Genomic DNA, 18,161 nt, shown 5'->3' with positions numbered 1-18,161 from the left:
ACGGGGTGAATCCGCATGTTAGCTGATAGATCGAGCTTGACTGCCACTGGGTTAATTATAGCTTTGATCGAGTAAGGGCCCAAATACCTTGGATTAAAAGTTCAGGGTCCCTTAAGCAATAAGTGTTTGGTAGCCAACCATACTTGATCCCCTATTTGATATGGAGGCGCCTCACTCCGATGCAGATCCACATTCTTTTTGTATTTCCCTTTCGCTTGTTGCAAATGTGCAGTTGCATCCTTGAAGGCTTGAGTTATCGTGGAATGCAAATGGTTCACTGCGGGCATTTCAAGGCTCAGAGGTGAGTCCAGGTCTGAAGTACGAGGGTGATGTCCATATAGGGTATAAAAGGGGCTTTGTCCAGTTCCAGAGTGTACCGAGTTATTGTATGCATATTCGGCCACCCATAAAATATCCTTCCAATTACCTTCCGATTGGTGCAACATACATCGTAGGTATTGTTCAAGGGTCTGGTTCGTTCTCTCCGTCTGACCATCGGTCTGTGGGTGGTGGCTGGTTGAGAGTCTTACGTCGATTTGTGCCAGTTGACAACACTTTCTCCAAAAATTAGAAATAAACTGGCTTCCCCGGTCAGAGACTAGTATGGACGGGAATCCATGCAAACGGATGATATTTTTGAGGAATTCCTTGGCTAGGACAGAAGCTGAAGGTAATCCTTTCAACGGAATAAAATGGGCCATCTTGGAAAATAAATCCACCACAACCAGAATAGTATTGTATCCATTACAAGGGGGCAGGTCCGTGATAAAATCTAGTGACAAGGTGTGCCAAGGTGCTGGTGGAATGCCTAAAGGCTGAAGAAGACTGGCAGGTTTTGTCTTTTGGCCTTTGTTTTGGGCGCAAACTCCACAGGACATCACGAAAGATTTAATATCCTTTCGCCAGGAAGGCCACCAGAATTGTCGTTTAATTTTTTCCTCAGTTTTGGCAATGCCAGGATGTCCTTCCATCAGGGTATCATGATGACGGGAAATAACCAGTTCATGCAACTCCTTTTCTGGCAGAAATAAGCGTCCTTGGAAGTAAGGTAGGCCATCGTTGACCGAAAAGTAAGACCCCCTTTGGATCCAATCCTGCAAGGCTGTAGAGTACAGGAGTTGTTTTACCCGTGCTTGAATGTCTTCAAGGGTTTGTAAAGAGGTTATCCCCAAAATTCTTTGTGTGGGAATTATCGGCACAGGTTCTCAGTTTGTGTCTATTTCTCCCATTCCTATTCGAGATAGCGCGTCCGCTTTGCCATTCTTACAGCCGGGGCGTTAAGTGATTACAAAATCGAACTCAGCAAAGAACAAAGCCCATCGGAGCTGACGTGACGATTGAGCCTTGGCACTTTTTAAATATTGTAAGTTTCGGTGATCAGTGATCACGGTGATGGTATGCCTGGCGCCAAGAAGATAATGCCGCCAAGCCTTAAAGGCGGACTTAATGGCTAATAATTCCTTGTCGGTGATTGCATAATTTACCTCAGGTGGCGAGAACCTTCTGGACCAAAATGCTACGGGGTGCAGTTGGTTGGTTTCAGGGTCTCTCTGAGACAGGACAGCTCCCAAGGCTAAGCTGGACGCGTCAGTTTCGACTATATATGGGAGACCGGGACACGGGTGCTTCAAAATAGGTGCAGACGTGAATTTAGCTTTCAATTCCTGAAAGGCCTGTTCGGCTTTCTCGGTCCATTCGAAGCGTTTATTTTGTCGCAAGAGTGCAGTGATGGGTTGTACCACACGTGAAAATTCCAGGATAAATCTGCGATAAAAATTAGCAAAACCAAGCATGCTTTGGACACCTTTCACCGAACTGGGCGATGGCCATTTGAGGATGGCATCCACTTTCCGTGAGTCCATGCGGACCCCGTTAGGTGTCAGGATGAATCCAAGAAACTCAACCTCGGTGGTATGGAAAACGCACTTTTCCAGCTTTGCAAACAGTTTGTGCTGGCGCAATTTCTCAAGGACGGCCCTGACATGCCTTCTGTGATCAGATTCCGAAGAGGAGTACACAAGAATGTCATCGATATATACGACAACACAAACATCGATGAGTTCCCGAAGGACATCGTTCATGAAGAATTGGAAGGCAGCAGGCGCGTTGCACAACCCGAAAGGCATCACCTGGTATTCGAATAATCCATATTTTGTACGGAAGGCCGTTTTCCATTCGTCGCCTTCTTTTACTCGCACCAGATGATAAGCCCCCCGGAGATCTAACTTGGTGTATACGCAAGCGTCCTTCACCTGGTCAAGGAGTTCAGGGATCAGAGGCAGAGGGTAACGGTTTTTAACAGTTATCTGGTTCAATGCGCGGTAGTCGATACAAGTTCTAAGGTCGCCTTCTTTTTTGGGCACGAAGAACAAAGCCGAGGATGCCGGAGACTTTGACGGGCGAATGAAACCATTGGCTAGGTATTGATCTAAATATTGTCTCAAATGCAGATTCTCAGGTTCAGTAAGGGCATAAATCCTGCTACAAGGGGGTTGTGCACCGGGCACCAGATCGATTTGGCAATCGTACGATCTGTGGGGAGGTAACGTGTTGGCCTGTTCCTTTTGGAAGACGTCCTGAAAGTCTTGGTATTCCGGAGGTAGTTGCATGGAGACAGAGGTTACAGATGCTAGACTAATATTCAGATTTTCTGAGTAGCAGGTTTGTGCACAATCCGGGAAGGTTATTCTCTTCGCTCGCCAATCAATTCGAGGATTATGTGTCTCTAACCAAGGGATTCCGAGAATAACCTGAAACTGTGGAGCCTTAATTACATCAAACACAACTGCCTCCCGATGGCCGTCCGGACCTATAAGTGTCACCTCAGCAGTGGAATGTGTTACCGGTCTAGAGGCAATTTCGGTTCCATCGACTGTGGTGATGACATCTTTGCTGGTTTTAGGACGCAGAGGGAGGTTAATCCTAGAGACCAATTCACGATCCACATAATTTCCTATAGCCCCACTATCGATGTATGCCTTTATTGCATGCAACCGCTTAGGCTGTTCCGGATCTACGAGGACCATTGGCACAATGAAATGCGAGGTCTGAGTGTTAGTTTTCAAGCTCGGCAAGCGGACCCCTACGCTTGTCGGGCGTGGTCGTTTCCCGAAACAGAGTCTTCATGCTTTTTATCAGCGGCTCCTACCACCTTCTTGGGCCGTTTTGCCGGGCAATCTCGTAGAAAGTGTCCAGAGGACCCACAATAAAGACATAATTGCATCTGCCGTCTTCTTTCACGTTCTTTTTGAGTTAAAGGTCCTTTTACCCCTCCGATTTGCATAGGCTCCGAGATATCAGACCCTTGGGGTTAGCGTGGGTCTTGACCAACACCCTGGTCTCAAACTTGGACCGATCTGCTTTTCTGTTTTGAAGTCTGTGATCCAATTGGACGACTAAGTCTATATATTCTGTGCATTCTTGGGGCGGATTTACAACTTGGGCCAGGACATCTTTAAGTTCTCCGCGCAGACCTCGATAAAATAACGTGATTCTTTTATCCTCTGGCCACCCAGTTTCCACAATTAGTCTATTAAAAGTTGCAATGTAGGATAGGAGGTCCTGATTGCCCTGTCGCAGGGATAGGAGTTCGTCATCCAGAGCCTGCCCCTGAGAGTGTCGAGCAAATAACCTTTCCATGCTTGCTTGAAATCCTTGAAAATCACGGAGAATCGGGTCATCTTGAGTAACCAGTGGAACTGACCAATTGGCAGCACAGCCGCTGAGATATGACAACACAAAGGCTACCTTGGTCTGGTCATTAGGGAAGGCCCCAGGTCTGCATAGGAAGTGCAAACGACACCGATTCATGAATACGGCGAATCGTTTGGGGTCCCCAGCAAAGCGTTCGGGTGGGGCCAGCGGCATGTTTCCAGGTAGATTAATCTGCACAGGGTTACTGGGAACCACAGGAGCGGGGTTCCCCCCGGAACCGGGTAGAGGAGTGTGTCCAGCTTGACCTTGCAAAAACTGTCTAGCCAGGTCATCAGTTCTTTCCTTTGATACAATCACTTCCCTCCTGAGAGCATTAGTCTCTTGACGAGCGGCGTGTACTTCGGCCCGTAATTCCCCCAGTAGTTGGGCCAACTGATCAGTCTCAGAAGTTTCCATAGCGCCTGGGTGGGAATTTGTAGGAAGGCTTCGCGTTCTGTAACGCTCACCTGACTCCCACGGAGGCGCTGGTCTAGTCTGGGTTGCTGTGGCCTCTTCGAGCGTGATGCGCAGAACTCGGAACACCGACTGAATAGGACCCTCAAATCTTGCTTGTCTGGCCCGTAGGAATATCCTTCTGCAGATGAGAAAGGGGATTAACAGTCTGCAGAATAGTGTGCTTGCTCCCCCCTTCGTTCTTCTCTAACTTCCTCCGAAATCCCCGGTTGAAGCTCACCTTATGGTTTGAAAGGATGAACTCTCCATCCTGCTTCTGGTGCAGGGGCGCGTGTTAGTCCAGTTACGTCACTGGTTTTCATAATGGCGCTGGCAAAATCCACTTGACTTTTCCGAGTGGAACGCCGTAAGTATGAAGATTACAAAAGTTCAAGTGTTGAGCCTCCTTTTCTTTTGCCTTCCTAACCTGTGATCTGTCCTTTATTTCAGGTGCAGCATGAAGGCGATGCGTTGAGGGATTGAATTGCCGATGGTAAACTCGGATGAGTTAGCGATGGAGGCGATCCCTCTTAATGTCTTTATATTCCTCCAGTAATGTCTTTTGTCCTTTCCCCATAGGGGCCGGGGTGCGGTACCTGCCAACGAAGCGGCACCGACCCGAAATGAGGAATGGTCCACCAACAGAAGACCGGTAAGTGTTATGGCGGAAAATTAGGCTTTCCTCATATGTTCCTTCTGCTCACCTTTTGTCTCTTCTTCTCTCCCCTAGGCGCAGAGATGTGGCGACCGGTGCAGACAGTCGCGGGTGGAGCCAGAAGAACTCCCGAGGACAGGTGAGTGAAGCGCGGCGCTGCAGCGAGCAACGCGGTGCTTTTAAATGAAAGTCTTTTCTCAGGAACAGGAACGCTGGCGTGAAGGATGCAGGTAAGAAGTTTGATAAAATTCTTGGTTTTCACCTTTCTCTTCTCTTCTTTCCTTACAGGTGTTCCGGGATCGAGGCGGGCGTGGCTGGAGACCAGATGCAGGAGCAGACACAGTGAGCGCTCAGCTGCTTGGATGCAGAACAACGCGAAGCGTGAGCTACTATCTGGGCGTGGCTTAAATAGCCCCCAAAGTAGTTCCAGGTAAGTATCCTTCCCTGGCCACGCCCGAGTAGCAAAATAGTCCCAATGAAAAAATAGTCCCTTTCAGGTCTCAGGGAGGCCTGAATCTTGCAGCATGGTCTGCATCAGGTAAGTGCACAAAACACCTTCCTTTATGAGCCTGGCGCCTATGGCGCCAGGACAGAGTCCAAAGAGCCCCTATAAGGGGCCGCTGGGCTTTTACCCGGGGGCATGATGCCTGCTCCCGGGGGTGCTGGGCCTGGCCTGGTGCTCCGGGGGTAGGCATCATGACACCCTTCCTGCCAACAGACAGCTGCATTACTCTAGCCAGAGCCCTAATCTTGTCCAGACTGGACTACTGTAATGCCCTCTATGCCGGTACTAAAAATGACAATATAAAAAAACTACAGGTGATCTAAAACAACACCCTGAGAGTAGCGTTAAACATACCTAAAAAGACTCGCATCTCACTGGCGAGACGGAAAACACACTGCCTTCCCATACAAGAGTGTAAACTCTTCAAAATACTATCTATGACCCACAAATGTATGCATAAGTCTGCCCCTAAATATGTGACAGACAAATTCACCTCCAGCCAATCTAACGGGTCCACACGCTCAGCCTACTTGCCACCCCCCGCTTCAAACGTCAGAACTTAGGAGACAACAGCTTACCTGTGGTAGCGGCCAAACATTGGAACTCCCTACCTGCCGAAATAAGGTCCGAAGCCTCCTTCTGGACCTTCCGCAAACACCTGAAAACCTGTCTCTTCTCACAGGAGTTACTTAAATAACTCCCCAAAGCCTCTAACACTGCATACATCCTCACTGTTTTTAACATTGCGGCTGCAAGGCCCGACCATTCATTTATCTGTAATACTGTAACTATGCAACTCTACTATCTCCTCCTGTCATGTCTACCTGTGCAACCTTTGTAACCTATGATACTGTTTACTGCCCACCGGCATATCCTGTGTGACCTTTGATACTGTTTACTGTCAAGAACAGCGCCCAGATGCCTCTGGGTTGGGTGTGCTGTACAAATTGCAAAATAAATAAACAAATGGACACTAAGTATACAATTCAAATACATCACTATGAATGAGGCTTTCTAATAGCAAAAGGCAGTTGTCCTATGATAGAGGATGCACTAAAAAAACGAATTGCCCAAATAAACAACTTTGCAGAAAATCTTAAGAGATAACCTCCACCAAATCTAGCACAATCCATGCTGAATAGATCAAGAACGCATTGTTAGAAGTACCATAATGTGAACAAGTAGGAATTAACATTCCATTGTAACAAGAATCCTACATTTGTGCGGAGGGCTGTTCTCTTTATAATCAAAGAACATTAAGCTCAGTAGCCTCTTGCTTTGTGTGCACTGGGAGACGGCTGATCGATTCACTACAATTTCTTTATTCTATATGCCCAGCACCTTTGCTATTCCTTTCTGATGGTGACAGACTTATTATCCCTACAATGATCTCAAGAATATACCATTGTGTGTGATGACAAATAATTTGAGAAACTGTGATAATGAAATCTTTCAAACATTACCATGTAAAAACCCGTATGGTACCCGGTCATGTACCAGGCCATGAGCATACATGCAAGAGCATCCTCATCGTCTGCCTCATCCTCGTCGTAGTCTTCCCAATCTGTGCTGAAGAATGGTGGTGGTGGAGGCGGTGGGGGTAGTTGAGCAGACTGCAGAAAGCAAAGACAGTGTTTAGAGTTAGACCAGTGCATATCTAATCGTACATTCTCCAAGATGACTTTGCCACCTCTCGCTGCATGTCAATCGCCTGTAATAAATGGGTAATTGGACATGGACTGACCATGGGGGCTGGGTGCCACCACCCTCTCTGTGATTTGTGGCCTGGAAGAGACAAACAGAGGATCCTGCATGCTCTACAGCCTATCGCCAGCCTTAAGAAAAGTATCTAGTCACTAAATTCTAGGGGTCACCGAGGCAGGAATTGTCAGAACTTATAAGAGACCATCCCCGGGATCAGGTGAGGGGCTCTAGGTCCTAGTAGAACAATATCGCTGTGACCTGCTGCCCCATCAGCATAACTTTGCAACCCTATAATCCCTACAGTGAAAGGAGTTTGCCCCTTCTATCAATACCCATCCTGACCATTTACTATGGTGTTTAAAAAGTCTTCCCAACTCTGGCCTGTTATCCCAACCACTGTATATGGCCCAGACCTATGATCCCCTTGTTCCTAAAAGTCTACCTAGGGTATTATGGGACTTGAAGTCCCTAATGTTTGGGCTTCTTTTTTTTTAATGTCCTCAGTTTTACAATAGGCCATCAAAACTAAGGGGGCATCAGGGAAGTTAGTTAGTGCTTTCTCCCAATTCTCTTGTACCAAGTCCCCTTCCCATGTGATCATCCCACAGAACACCACCCTCCGGGTCAGTATTTGGAAGTGTCTGCCTTTACCTGGCCACATGAGAAGGGCTTCAGGCCAGGGTCACAGATTCATCACAGCAGTAATACATTGTATCAAGACGTTTCTTAAAGGCAGGAATGTAGGACTTTAAAATGTTATCTTGTGCCACTGCTTTTATTTATATTTTTAATCTTTCTCATAGACCTCCAGGGACCCAAGGATGTATGCAGGAAAAATGTAAGAGTCAATTTGGGAGGTTTCCAGGAAAGTTCAAATATTTCTCATAGAATTAAACAGGATCAAGTCAACTGCCACGGTTAAGGAGTAAACTAAAGACCAGTTCTAACCTACAGGTGCAGAGATGAAGCAACCAGCCAGGGGACACAAGAGGAGATTCCCCAAGAAGACCTCCAGTGCCAGGTTCAAGACAAAGCCGCCCGAGGATTAGATGCAGCAGGAGTATGTGATTATTTCGTAAATGAAAATGTCGAATTTGAAATGCCTGTTATGAAATAATCAAGCACATCACCCCCCGCCCGCTATAAACCACCCTCCACCACCTTACCATCCATACTTACCTCTGCAGCGGACTTACCTGCTGCTCCTCTTCACGGCTCTATCCCTGCGACGCCAGTTCAGCGTCCCCATTCAGAGGTGGAACTTCCGCAGCAGGGTGCCTTTTATTTCTTTTTATTTAAAACCTTTTTTGTTCCCTGTATTCCTTTTTAGGGAAGCGGGGGACACCCCCGCCACCCCTGATTTTCATTAATGTGAAGTAAGGAGAACGGGGGACAACCCCGTAATCCCTGCACTTGACATTTCTATTTTCTTTTTTTTTTTTTACTGCCAAATTCAGCATTTTCTCCCACTCGATTTTTTCGATGGATACCGATGCAGCACAGCCTGATTAGTGCCAGTACTGGTTATGGCAAAAAGCATTTGAAGGACAGCCCCAGAGATTTTTGACCACAGACCATGTAGAACCATGAGTATAAGGGTCATGAATAGCGCACCAACCCAGGGCCCAGAGGTAAGTACTCACGGTCATAGTTCCCAAAAAGACAGTGCAGAAAGGACAAAGAAAAGAAGATCAAACAGCCTGCACAGGAGTGGGGCACACCAGCAAGAAGTGAAAGCCAATGACAAAGATAGCTCGAGAAAGGTACAGGAACCTGACCAAGCAGGTTAGAGCAGTTTGGAGGACAAAGGAGAGCAGCTAGCCAAAACAAACATAGAACACTATGGATGATCCAAACAAAGGAGAGGCAGCAGAATCCTACATGAAACCTACATAAATCCCCCTTCTGGGCGATGGCGGAATCCTACATAAAGGCAAGTGACCAAGACGATAAAACGGGGAGACAGTAGTAAAATGGCCCATAGTCAATCCCAGCACAGACAGCCAGTCAAGTCCATGAGGAGAACCAGAGGGTTTGGGGGGGTGGGGGAGAGGACAGCCCAGAGGAATGTCATGCAACTGAAAGTTAAAACCGGAGTCAAATACAGAGAAAATTAAGCAGCAGCTTTTCGGCACCAACATTGTCCCAGCAGGTAAGTAAACATGCAGTCTTCTCAGAATTGAGGGCTGGGTCAGGGTCCTCCCTAAAAAACCTACACACTTGTGGGCTATCCTACGTCAGCCATTCAATAACACATCACGGAACCTAACAAAGGTTTCTGCAACCAGTTAATCAGGTTGGCCCCAAAATGAACCAAGCCTTCACTTACACTCCCAAAGGATGTGCAATGACTGACCAAGGGTGAGGAACTAATCTAGACCCAAATCACATTAGAGGATGCAGTTCTTTGCACAAAGTGAGCCCTTGTGTGCAGAGTGGCCATTTTAGGCCTTCCTCGTGGTTGCACAGGACAAAAGGATAACCCAAAAACATACAGCCGAGAGAAGAAATTAGCAATATAAATTAGTACCCAAATAGCTACCAAAAAGGTACATTGGGCTACTAATGCATTGAATCAGCTTGCCTCACAAGTGAAGCCAGAATTACAGCTGCCGCCCGCCAACTCCGTAAAAGCAATTCATGGTGATATAATCAGCATAGTGCCAAAATGGGGTACTAAAAGCACCCGTCCCCGCATCTATATGGGCTACTATAGGACTATATGCTCTAAAAGGTTTGCAGTGGCAGGGGGAATTCAGAGAAAGAGAAAAAGAAGGAACAAGTTACTTACCTGTAACTGTTGTTCTCCAGCATGGGTCTGGCATGGATTCACATGCTCATGAATATTCCCCGTCGTCAGGCTGGGAATCCTCGGTAATGAAAAATCAGTATCAGTTTCGTTTCTGATCTGTCTTTCGTAGTAGTAACCAATCACTGATCTCTGCGTCACACTGACCACAGCCAATGACTGCCATCTCCCTAAGCCCCGCCTCTGGCAGCCATCTTCAGATTTGGTAGCACGTGAAGTGGCAGTATGACCAAGTGAAGAGCCGCAGAGGGGTAGGCGGGAGGGTTCGCATGTGAATCCATGCCAGACCCATGCTGGAGAACAACAGTTACAGGTAAGTAACTTGTTCCTTCTCCAGCATGGGGTCTGGCATGGATTCACATGCTCATGAATAAAGAATACATAGCAGTACACACATGCACAACAACGGGAGGTGGCAAAGGCTCAACATTAAGCATTACATCAAACTCAACATTAAGCAATTCTTACCTCCTCACCAGGCTCACCTTAGGCGAACAGGTTGCGCAGCACTGCTTGGCCGACCCTGGACTCCTCCCTGGAATCCCGATCGACGCAGTAGAATGTGTCTTTCGTGAAGGTGTGCGTCGACCTCCACGTAGCAGCCCTGCAGATTTCCAACAAGGGCACACCAGATAGGAACGCCGTGGTAGCTGCGATCACTCTGGTGGAATGGGCTCTCGGACGGCCAGGCAGCGGTCGGTTTGCCAACCGATGACAGTACATGATACAGCCGGAGAGCCATCTGGAAATGGAGGCCTTTGAGAGAGCCTTCCCCCGATTGACAGGTCCAAAGTTCACAAAAAGTTGTGACGTCTTCCGAAAACACTTTGTGCGGTCCACGTAGAACTTCAGCGCTCTAGCCACATCCAGCGAGTGCAAAGTCCTGTCGGCCGGCGACGAAGGCGACGGGAAGAAAACAGGCAACACCAAGAGTTCGTTGAGGTGGAAGTCCGACGGCACCTTGGGCGTGAAGGAGGGGTGCGTCCTGAGCACTACCATTGTGTCGTGAAAAGTCAAGTACGGGGGCTTGCAGGAAAGGGCCTGGATCTCTCCCACTCTTCGTGCGGAGGTGATGGCCACAAGAAACGCTGTTTTCCACGACAAGAACTTCAACGGAGCCGAGTGCAGAGGCTCGAACGGAGGTCCCATGAGCTTGGTCAGCACTACGTTGAGCTCCCACGCCGGGGCCGGAGCCTTCACCGGCGGGAACAATCTGAACAGTCCCTTCATGAATTCTTTCACCAGACGATGAGACCACAAGGACGTCCGTCCCGTGGTTCTGGTGTATCGGGAGATCGCAGCAAGATGAATCTTGATGGACGCATGCGCCAGTCCAGCCTTGGCCAGCGTCAGAAGGTACGGCAGTACCTGGGGAGCCGTGATCCGTAGAGGGTTAATCTTCTGTGCGTGGCACCAGACAGAGAACCTCTTCCATTTGTGTGCATAGCATTTAAGAGTTGAGGACGCCCTGGCCTTTGCAAGAACCTCTCTGCAGTCAGCCGGTATGTCGTATCCTCCAAACTCTAACGCTGCAGGAGCCAGGCCTGCAAGTTCAGCGACTTCGGGTCGTGATGGAGGATGGCGCCTCCTTCCCTGGAGAGAAGATCCGCGTCCACTGGCAGCCTGATTGACGGGGACGCTGACAAGTCCAGAAGGTCCGGGAACCATATCTGCCTCGGCCACGCAGGTGCGATGAGGATCATCCTGCACCGTGACCTCTTGAGCTGGTTGATGAGCCGGATCAGCAATGGCAATGGAGGGAACGCATATAGAAACAGGCCCTCCCAGGGGAACGAGAAAGCATCGCCCATGCTCCTCGGCTGGGGAAACCTGCTGGCGAACCTCCGGCACTTGGAGTTCGTCGCCGTCGCAAACAGATCGATCTGGGGTGTGCCCCACCGTCGGAAGAGGCGGTCCACTAGATCCTGTCGTAGCTCCCACTCGTGGCACGAGCGCAGCTCTCTGCTGAGCGAGTCGGCGATGGTGTTTTTTATCCCTGCCAGATGAAACGGCACCAGAAACATCCCTGGGGCGACGGCCCAATGCCACAGATCCTGCGCCTCCTTGGACAGGGCTGGGGATCTGGTACCGCCCTGCTTCCTGATGTAAAACATGGTGGTGGTGTTGTTGTCGGTGAAAATCCTCACCACCTTGCCCTTGAGGGACGGAAGAAAGGACCTGAGGGCCCAAAACACTGCACGGAGCTCCAGGAAGTTGATATGGAGGGACTTCTCCGTCGGAAGCCAAAGGCCTCTCGCGTGCAGATTTTCGGTGTGCGGTCCCCACCCTTCCAGGGAGGCATCCGTGGTCACTGTCTCCTGGTGGCTGGGGGTCTGGAAGTCCATGCCCGCCGTCAGATGTGCGCGGGTGCCCCACCACCGGATCGCTCGTCGGAAACTCTCGTCGAGTGTGATCCTCTCCTCGAAGCTGCCCGTCGTCTGGATCCAGCGCGCGTCCAGGAACTCCTGCAACGGGCGCATCCGGAGCCTGCACAGGCGGATGAGATAAATGCAAGAAGACATCATTCCGAGGAGGGACTTGATGGACCTCACCCTGGCCGCGTCCGCGACCAGCATCCGCTGCACCTTGCCCAAGATGGCCCTCGTCCTTTCCTCCGACGGCGAGGCCAGAAGCGACACTGTGTCGAGCTTCGCTCCCAGAAACAGTGCGTCTTGAGCGGGCACCAGGTGGGACTTGGCGTAGTTTATGGAGAATCCCAGGTCCGTGAGCAGTTGGACGGTCCTTGCCGTGTGCTCCACGGCAAGCTCCTTCGTCTTTGCTCGGATGAGCCAGTCGTCCAGGTAGGGGTAGACGTGGATCCCCTCTCGGCGCAGTTGCGCCGCCACCCGTGCGAGGCACTTGGTGAACACCCTGGGTGCCGACCTCAATCCGAAGGGGAGGGCTCTGAACTGGTAGTGACGCCCTTGGACCACGAACCTGAGAAACTTTCGGTGTCCCTTTAGGATGGGAATATGGAAGTAGGCATCCTCCAAATCCAACGACGACAGGAAATTGCCCCCCTCCAGTTGACCCAGGACGTGTTGGAGGGTGACCATCCGGAACTTCTGTGCCTTGATGAATTTGTTCAGTCGTCGTAGGTCCAGGATGGGACGCCAAACCCCCGTCTTCTTCTTCACGAGGAAGTATCTTGAGTAAACTCCGGAGCCCCGAAGCCTCTTTGGGACGAGCTCGATGGCGCCCTTCTTGAGCATCGCCTTTACCTCCAAGAGAAGTTGAGGGACGTGATGTTCTTTCCTGGCCACAGGGGGGACACGCGGGCACCTCTTTAGAAACTCGAGCGCGTGACCCTGAGCTAGGGCGTCCAGCACCCACACGCTGACGAAGCTCGCCAGCCGGCCTCCCACAGGGGTGCTTCGGTCGGGGCCCGACCCCACGGCCGGTTCAGTCCTGCTTCGGCGAGGCTTTGCTGCCTTGCCCTCCTTGACGACGAATGCGGGGTCCGCCTGACTTGCCTCGTCCCCTGTAAGCTTCCTGTGACGACGAACGGGCCGCTTGACGGTAGGTGGAAAATCCGCCGCTTGAACCTTTGGAGGCACCCTGTTTGCCTCCGCCGCTCCGAAAGGGCGGCCGCCGTTGCTGGAGAACCCCAAGAGCCCGGGCCGTCTCCGTGTCCGCCTTGATGGGAATCGTTTTCCCAAACAGGTTGCTTCCGTCGAACGGCATGTCCAAGACTCTGGTCTGCACGTCCTGACGGAAGTCAGTAGCCTTGAGCCATCCACGCCGCCTAAGGCGCACGCCGTTGCCCAACTGGCGAAATCCGGTGTCAGCGATGTCCGTCGCAATCGTGATGGCGTGGTCCGACGCCACCTCTCCTTCCTGCAAGATCTCTAGGGCCCTAGAGGCCTCCGCCCTCTTGTCGTCTGGTAGGAAGTCCAGCAGGGGGGCCAGTTTGTACCACAACTCCCTGTCGTAGCGGGCTACGATAGCCAAAGCCTTGGCCACCTTAATCGTCGTTGCTGCCGACGAGATGACTCTGCATCCCATCGTGTCTAATTTCTTTCCCTCGCCGTCCGGCGGGGAGGTTGACGTAGAGGCCGCCCCCACCCCCCGCTTTCTTCCTGGCCGCCGCGGAGACGACCGAGTCCGGGGTCGGCTGTGCCCGAAGGCACAAGGGGGCCGCGACCGGGTCCCGGTACTTCTTCTCGTACCAATCCCTTCTAGTCGGCGTTGTGGATGGGTTCTTGAGGAGGGCGAGGCCCTCATCCCAAATATCGTCTAGTAGAGGTGCAGCGAGGACCGTCTTCCTCTTGGTCTCGCGCCGTTGATAAAGGAAGCCTTCCTTCTTCTTCTCTTCCGGGCAGAGCTGGAAAAGCTCGGATGCCCTGGCGATCATGGAGTGAAACGATCCAATCTCGTCGGGCGGGGAAGCCCGGGTGGGAGGTGACGACGGGAGATCCACATCGTAAACCTCGTCGTCTGTACCCGTCGCGGCCGTGTCAGTCCCCGTATCATCCCCACGTGTCGTGGACGGGGAGGAGGGCTGAACAGGGCGCGATGGCTGAAAAGGAGGTGGAGGATGAATCCTTCTTCTCTTAGGGGGAGGGCTCCCAGAAGGGCCTGGCTCCAGGTCCCCCGTCGGGAGCGGTTCCTCCGTTGGTAGTAACGGCAGTCTCGTCCTTATCTCCGAGCATAAGGACTGTATAGTCAACAAAATGGCCGCCGAGTTGTCTTGCGGCACTGGTTGAGGGAGATCCGACGGGCGATCGGAGCCCCGTCGGCATCCTCGACGCCCTTGTCGTCTTCCACGTCGGGATCCCCCCCGACAGGATGGCCTTCTTCCACGCCAGAGCCGTGGCCTAGGACTTCGATCAGCTCCTCCTCAGAGGTAGAGGCCGAGTCCACGACGACCTCCTGCCCCCCCTTTTTCTTCTCCATCGGAGGTTTCACGGGGGTCCTGTCGATGGGCACGAAAGAGGACTCCCTCCGCGGTGGCAAGGAGATTCTGGGCCCCGGGGTCGCCACCACTGGTGTAGCCTCCACAGGCTGAGCCAGGGCCGTCGCGACAGTCTCGATAGAGGCCTTGGCCGGATGGATCAAGGCTTTCGCCTTGGGGGGAGGGTCACCACCTCGCTCCTCCTCCGATGGGGCCTTAGGGCACGACCGGGGTCTCTCCAGGAGTTTCGCCGGGTGCTCGGCCTTCCTCTTACCCGAGCCAGAGCGTTGGCTCGTGGTTGATGGCGCCGGGGAGGATGCGCCCTGCCTGGCGCCCGTAGAGCCCGACCGTTCGGCGCTCCCGGTGCCAGCAGACTCGCGGTGCTTGGCCTTCTGTTGGACCCCCGTCGCCAGGGCGCCCTCAAAGGTCTTAGAAGACTGTTCGGACTTCTTCTTCTCGCCTGACGGGCTCTTTCCTTCCAGCCAGTTGGCGAGACGCTGATGGCGGTCCTTCATGGTCCGCTCCGACATATTGCCGCAAAATGCACAGTCCTTCTCCACGTGCGTCTTGTCCTCATGTAGGCAGTAAAGGCAAAGGGAGTGTTCGTCCTCCTTAAAGACATTCTGAAGCTGGCATCCAGGGCAGACCCTGAACAGCTTTCCGGGCGTCGAGCTTCCCTTCTCCTGGGCCATGTCCGAGATGGGCCTGAGAAACTTCTGGAGTCCTCCAAAAGCGTGGCTCGACGAAATCTTCACCCTTGAGGGGCGTAGACTAATCCGACACGGGTCCCCGTTGATCGGATGAAGAAACGGTGGAGCTTGAGGCTCTTTTGACCGAAAAAGAGAAAATTTTTCTGAGAAAAAACGTGAAAAAATAGCACTAACGCTCGAGAGCAATAGCACGAGGATCCCAACACTTGAACGTGCGGTAAAAATCTGAAGATGGCTGCCAGAGGCGGGGCTTAGGTAGAGGGCAGTCATTGGCTGTGGTCAGTATGACGCAGAGATCAGTTATTGGTTACTACTACGAAAGACAGATCAGAAACGAAACTGATACTGATTTTTTCTTTACCGAGGATTCCCAGCCTGACGACGGGGAATATTCATGAGCATGTGAATCCATGCCAGACCACATGCTGGAGAAAGAAACAAAGAAACAAACAAAGAAACAAACAAAGAAACAAACAAACAAAGAAACAAACAAACAAAGAAACAAACAAACAAAGAAACAAACAAAGAAACAAACAAAGAAACAAACAAAGAAACAAACAAAGAAACAAACAAAGAAACAAACAAAGAAAGAATGCAGCTGACTGAAGCAGATCATCGGGTGAAAGGAAAGCAGAAAGCGTCACAAGGCGGAAGAAGAGGAAAGAAATGAAAGGAAACTAGCAAAGCATTGAAAGAAAAGTGACAAGATCAAGAGAAAGCAAGTAAAGCAGAGCGTGCAAGGGGCGTGAAGTTAAATAACTATATTAAAGAGGGTGCAAGCGACCTGGCAGAGAGGAAATGATCAAGTGTGCACGGGAAAGCTGGAAAAGGTGCCAGTGGCCATGGAAAGAGTGCACGAGAAGGCTGGAGAAATGGCCAGGGGGGCACAAAAAGGACAAAGAAGGTGCAAGTGTGCACAGATGAAGTTGAATAAGGTGCCAGTGGGCACAAGACGGAAAGAAAGGTGCCAGTGGGCACGAGAAAGAGGGGTCAAGAAGGGGCGCAGAATGCCCCTAAAGGCAAAAGGTTAAGAGAAGGAAGAGCAGGAAATAAAAGAGAGAGGTTTAAGCTCTGAGTGGTCACGCTTCGGAGGAGCAAAGAACCGTTTTCAAAAGGCTCCGATGCTACCACTTGAAAGAACCGTATATCAAAGAAAAGTGCATCCTGACAAACTGAACTCGTGTTTTGAAACTCAAGAGGGGCCTAAGCTTTGGGAAGGGACCCATGAAAGGTCCAAGAGTTGAACTCGTGTTTTGAAACTCAAGAAGGGCCTAAGCTTGGGGATAGGGAACCCTGAGAGGCTTAAGAGCTGAACTTTTGGTTTGATTTAAAGAGGCCTAAGCTTGGGAAAGGAAATCCTAAGAGGCCTGTCAAAGTGGAATCTTGATTATTTTGGTTACTGAAAGAACTGAAGCTTGGGGAAGGGAACCCCAAGCTATTAAGAACATTGACATTGTTTTGAACTATGGAGAAGGTCATATGAACAGTCCCTTTTGATTGAACTCCTTTGAAGCTCTCCTACCTACACCTGACGAGAAGACCATCTGAAACCAATCCTGGTTTCTTATTTTTGTTGACTCGCCACTTTTTGCTTTTAAAAGACTTCCTAGCACATTTTTGTCAAAAAGTGAGGGTAAGCATAGGTTTAGAGACAGATTTTTATTTTGGACTTCCAAACTACGATGGTCCTTAGAAACATCAGTGAATGGAACCATCCCTTTAGTGGTAGGGCCAGTTAGGCATTACACCAAACCCAGGAACTTTAGTAAATAATGTTTTTTAACGATTATCTTTGAGTCTGTGTCTCTCATAATACCTTGTCTGTCTCACAATATATATATAAATATTAACAGAAATTATCAGCAGCCTTTCTGTACGCCCTTGAAACATCCTATGATGACTTGACAGGTTGGGCAGATCATTTAGAGGGTCTTACTAACTATACTCTGGTGGCGACTATACACCTTGAATTAGGACTTATTTCTCTAGCTACGGTAATTGACAGAGGTAAACGCAATATAAAGATTCAGTTTGCTAAAGAGAATTCTCTCTTGGGCATTGTGAAGAGTGCACTAAATGATAATACGAGTGCTGTATTACAGTGATAAATTCTTTTTTTTGTGCTTTAGTTTATACATAAGAAACTTAAGTACGTAAAAGAAAAGTACAGTAAAAAGGCATAACAAACGTGCATAAGATAATAGAGAATAAAAATTAAGAATGAGGCCTTTTTTATGAAACTTTGTTGGAAGTCACATTTGGATTATAGAGAAGGGGCATTATTGAAATCACTGGACGACCAGTAATGATAAAGTGGCATCAATTAAATCTCTTCGTACCTTTGCAAGGATGCATTTTAGGTACAAAAAGCATCAATACTATAGAAATTTGGCACCATCTCCATCAATGTAAAAACACTTTAAGGCACTCCGAATTAATAGGTTGAAGGTATTGGATGTAAAAGGTGCATAGGCAGGTCTCCTTAAAGGAAAAACGAACGTGCAGACTATGTAAAGACGATCAGCAAATATCTATTTAACCTGTCATAACATCTTGCCTGACACTGAATTCTTTATATGTGCAATATCTGGGCCAACATGTAGAACAGTTGAAAGATATTACAAGTGACCTATTTTGGTTGAGCTGCATCTCAGGCTACAGCCGAGGTTTGATAGCAGTTGTTCAGGTTTGGAAAGGTGTAGAAAGTTGGATATTTTAGATGAAGCTGGGTGATTTTA

General features: G+C 49.9%; 1 protein-coding gene across 6 annotated transcripts in view; it reads right to left on the bottom strand.

Moving 5' to 3' along the window:
- The window catches only part of LOC138570011 (survival motor neuron protein-like), a 354,362-nt gene that overhangs the window by 62,307 nt on the left and 273,894 nt on the right, over positions 1-18,161 (bottom strand). For all 6 annotated transcript variants that reach the window (XM_069648543.1, XM_069648568.1, XM_069648549.1 and 3 more), the window contains one exon: positions 6,770-6,919. In XM_069648543.1, coding sequence (XP_069504644.1) covers positions 6,770-6,919 — 150 coding nt within the window. The remainder of the gene's footprint in view (positions 1-6,769; positions 6,920-18,161) is intronic.

Source organism: Ambystoma mexicanum, chromosome 1p, assembly GCF_040938575.1.
Source record: "Ambystoma mexicanum isolate Mex_15411 chromosome 1p, UKY_AmexF1_1, whole genome shotgun sequence".
In the NCBI taxonomy this organism is placed as follows: Eukaryota; Metazoa; Chordata; class Amphibia; order Caudata; family Ambystomatidae; genus Ambystoma; species Ambystoma mexicanum.
This window is presented reverse-complemented; position numbering and strand designations above follow the sequence as displayed.